General features: G+C 27.6%; 1 protein-coding gene across 1 annotated transcript in view; it reads left to right on the forward strand.

Annotated features, from left to right (window-relative positions):
• The window catches only part of Cdk5alpha (Cdk5 activator-like protein), an 11627-nt gene that overhangs the window by 2243 nt on the left and 4384 nt on the right, over window positions 1–5000 (forward strand). Inside the window, exon 2 of the mRNA XM_085662763.1 lies at window positions 1–156. This exon is cut by the window's left edge and continues 87 nt beyond it. Coding sequence (XP_085518889.1) covers window positions 1–156 — 156 coding nt within the window. The remainder of the gene's footprint in view (window positions 157–5000) is intronic.

The raw sequence follows: 5000 nt of genomic DNA on the forward strand, positions 1-5000 counted from the left end.
AGGAAAACCGTGATTCAAGCATCTACGTCGGAACTTTTAAAATGTCTCGGCGTCTTCCTACACAGGAAATGCACGCGATTAAGGGACTTCCAAGCTGGTGACGCAGTAATGTGGCTTAGAACAGTCGATAGGAGTCTCCTGCTTCAGGGTTGGCAGGTGAGTCCTATTTTGGAATATGTATATATATATATACAATATATGCACACATATACATACTATACATACATATCATATATACCTTATCTATTATAATATATACATACATATATATATATATATATTTGTGTGTATATGTGATTGAGATATTTCATCATAAAATATATATTAGATTAGAACGAAAATGTCATTTCTACTTGTCGACGCATCATTAAACATTCAACTGGGCAACATCTCTTCAGGGAAAAGAGAGAAATCGGTCAAATGCATCAAAGACCCTCGCGATTTCTGTCGATCTCCATGGGGGAATAAAAGCGTATAAAAGTCGCCAAGGACTCGTCAATCCTAATGTTCACGAGTTTAGGGCAGAAAAGAGGTGAGGGTGGCTGGGGGGATGGGAGAAGAAAGGGGTGGAAGGTGGATCGACAAATGGACAAGTTTTCTATAACCAATATTATTCTTTTTCTTCTTTCGAAATATTTCAAGGGAACATAGTACCTACGTTCTTTTTTCCTTTGCTTCTTTTTATTTTGCATTTTCTAATTTTTTTTTTTTTTTTAATGACGTCATTATTATTATTATGATTATTATTATTATTATTTATTTATTTATTTATTTATTTATTTATTTATTTATTTATTTATTTATTTATTTATTTATTTATTTATTTATTTATTTATTTATTTATTTATTTCGATTTGGATATAAGATATCAATAATAAAATTCTAATCACATTAGGAACTCTTTAGAGAGTTATAAAATTTTAACGATAGGATCATATATGTGTGTGAACTTGGTTATACCATTTGCAAAGATATTATTTCGTAGGAATCGTAAAAAGATGTCCGACGTTTATGCTAATATCCTTTTGCGGTTTATGCAAATTTTGGACGAATCCCACCTTCCCTCTTTCTTCCATCTCACCGTTCTTACCGCTCGCCATCCCATTTCATGGATATCGTTGATCGAAATGGTCCTCCGTGTTAGTTATTTTTTTTTATCATCGATCATCGAACGTCAATTACGATATCTAATGTTGGTTGGAAGGCTCGAATGTTTTACGTGCATAATATCATATTTCGTTGTCTATAATCAACTCCTCAAAGTTTACATTTCCAAGAAAGTTCCTTCCGTCACGTGAAAAGATCACAGCATTTTCACGACGATCACGATAAAACGCGTATCGATCGACCCACCTACTACTACTACTACTACTACTATTACACACACACGCACACGCACACATATACATAAACACATACACACTCTCAGGCTTCAGTATATACCTACGTCATCGTTTACTTTCATCGATCTTTTTCTCTTTCTTTATCTTTCTTTTTTCTTCTTTTTTTTATATATATATATATTTTTTTTTATTTTCTATACATACATATATATATATAAAATAATTTTAATAATATAAATATTAATATATGAAATAAATGTATATTTATATAAAAAGAAAAAAAAACATATATATATATATATATTTATTATATATATATATATATATAATAAAACACGAGTCACGAGAAAAAATTTATATGTAGAATTTCTTCGTAGAATTCATTGGCGAGCTTTCGTGACTGATAATTTTCATGATAGATAATCGAGATATGGTCTAGGTCACCCTTTTTCGTTAAGGGCGTTGGCCCTAAAACCACGACTCTAACACGTACACGGCTTACCTCAGATAACGCTGTTAAAATTCTGGATGCGTTCGTGCCGCGTTTCGTAATATATTAACTTTCTATCGTGCTTGGACACAGTATTTGATAATTTAAGATAATTATTTTCAAGTTGTTCCAAATGCCTAATCATAAAACAAACAATCATTTTTTTTTTTTATTCATTTATTTTATAAATGATAATCAACTTCGAATCGAATTAATTTTTTAATTAATATGATTATGTACAAAGAAATGATTAATATTTATTCTTTATAATTTCAAAATTTCGTTTCATTTATTTTAACATAAGAAACTCGTATTGAGAAACACTGTTATAAGAAATGTGCAGAACTATGTGTGGTTGTATGACTGAGACAGAGAGAAAGAAGAAAAAGAGAAAGAAAAAAGAAAGAAAGAAAGATAGAGAGAGAGAGAGAGAGAGGGAGAGAGAGAGAGAGAGAGAGAGAGAAACCACAGAGATGAAGGGGTGGTCACGTGCAGCAAGAGGGTTGCGCACAGCAACGTTGCAAAGCCACCCTTGGATGTGGAAAAATGCGGCAGGGTTCTTTAACAGGGACATTCACCCCTCTATTGCCGAATGCGGAGGGTTTGGATCTCCTTTCGTGCATTGGCCTCTCTACCCTTAACTTTATGGGGTGTCCCAGGGGATAAAAAAATGAGAGAGAGAGAAAGAGGGAAAGAGAGAGAGAGAGAGAAGACAAATGCATTAATGCAGTATACATGTTACCAAAGATACCTACTTTCAAGGATCGATTTTGATTTTATTATATAAATTAATACATATGATTTTTTTTCCTTGATAAAAATTATAAAGATATAAATTTTTAATAAATTTCTATTGATAAACGACATTTCATATTATAATATAATTTTTAAACGTACACTTGTTATCACATAACATTATTCATATATCTATTATTTATTTCATTTGGACAAACTATCGTTTCTTTATTATGCATATTGTTTAACAATAAAATAGTTGTCAATTTGAATGTTCAAGGTGACTAGTAATAAAAAAAAAAAAGAAAAAAAATATCAAGGTAGACTAACCACGCAAAACCACTTGCGGTTTATACAATTCTGAGGTTTCCTCGTGACATCAACAAGCATTGATGTTGTAGCTGCACGTGTCAAATCTAATCAGTCCCATATATTCGTATGACGTATTTTGCTTGTTCTAGAATGTCGATATACAGGGTTGGCTTATAATCTTGATCATTTTTTTAATATTTCCATATTTTTTTTTTTTTTTTTTTTTTTTTTTTTTAATACGGATAAACTTTGTTTACAAAAGTCGATCACGATATGGATGAGACCATAATATGGTAGTAACCATTTTTTTCTTTTATAGGTGAACTTGAAGGATAAATATATCTTTTTCTTTTTTTTTTTTCACATACGATCATATGTTTTTCATTACATTAGTCCATGCATCTCGATGTTCACTATAAAAAAAAAAAATTATTAAACCGTGTATTTAAATAAACATTAAATCGTGAAAAATTATTAATTTAGGAGATATTTTGATTTATATATTTAGTTTAGAAATCATATTAGAGATATTAAATATTAGGAATGATAATAAATATATTAGACAATAGTAATAAATTAATAGTAATAATAATAAAGTTATGATTTTTTATATTAGCTCACTTTACGTATAATAATTGTTTAAGATAACTTTAGGATAAATGCAGAATAAGCGTAGAATCTTTATTACGAAAGAATGATCTTTGTAGTTTTCAATTATTCAATTTCATAGATTATTGACTATCAATAAGTCTTTTATCCTTTATTTTAAATAAACAAAATAAAATTTATGTCATTGCAATAAAAATTTTAACTATTTCCATCACAATTATGTCCTTATTACAAAAGAAGTCTTTCGAATTTTTGATCTTTCAATTTCGTATATTTATTTATTTATATGTATATAGATTATTAATAAATCTTCTTTTCCTTTTTTTTTGTTTAAATAAATAAAATAAAATTTATATAATTATAATAAGAATTTGAATGATTTCATCATGGTTTTGTTTTTATTACGAAAGAAAAGAGAAAAGTCAATTTTAAAAATTATTAACAAAATCGATTTTATTATATCGATATTGTTGCAATATTTCAATAAATAAAGAATAAATTATACTTTAAAACGGTGGTTGAATCAAGTCTCTACGACTTTTCGTTCCGGAGATATCGCCTTCGAAAGATTTTCATTCATCATTCATATAGATCATCTGTTCGTAGTAATAGTAGTAGTAGTAGTAATTTGGTCAGCTGAGATGCGTAAATTCTCGGAATTTATGTAGGTCAGTGTGTCACAAGCTAATTTGAATGAAATTATGTAGGTCAGTGGGTCAGTGTAAACGTTTCTATTTATATAGGAATATCTTTGGAACTAGAAGTCCTAGAAACATGATTCAAACATCATTTTAAAGGGCAAAATATACCCTATTTTTCTAGAATATTGTTAATAATTAATTAACAATTTGTTATAAACAATTTGTTATAAAAAAATTCTTCCGAACTAAATTCATCTTATTTTATTAAAGAAAAAAATTTAGATTCAGATTGATTTATAAAATTGATATATGAATTTATAAACAAATTATTTTGTTTATCGAAATAAACAATCTTTTGTTTATATTGTTAATAGCCACGTTTTTCATTTACATGAGAATATCTTCGGATCTAAAAATCGTAGAAACTTGAAACGAATATCATTTTAAAGGGCAAAATATACCCTATTTTTCTAGAATATTGTTAATAATTAATTAACAATTTGTTATAAACAATTTGTTATAAAAAAATTCTTACGAACTAAATTCATCTAATTTTATCAAAGAAAAAAATTTAGATTCAGATTGATTTATAAAATTAATAAGTAATTTATAAACAAACTATTTTGTTTATCGAAATAAACAATTTTTTGTTTATATTGTTAATAGCCACGTTTTTCATTTACATGAGAATATCTTCGGATCTAAAAATCGTAGAAACTTGAAACGAATATCATTTTAAAGGGCAAAATATACCCTATTTTTCTAGAATATTGTTAATAATTAATTAACAATTTGTTATAAACAATTTGTTATAAAAAAATTCTTACGAACTAAATTCATCTAATTTTATCAAAGAAAAAAATTTAGATT

The sequence above is a fragment of the Vespa mandarinia genome, chromosome 19 (assembly GCF_050613455.1).
Source record: "Vespa mandarinia isolate Hongniang chromosome 19, ASM5061345v1, whole genome shotgun sequence".
In the NCBI taxonomy this organism is placed as follows: Eukaryota; Metazoa; Arthropoda; class Insecta; order Hymenoptera; family Vespidae; genus Vespa; species Vespa mandarinia.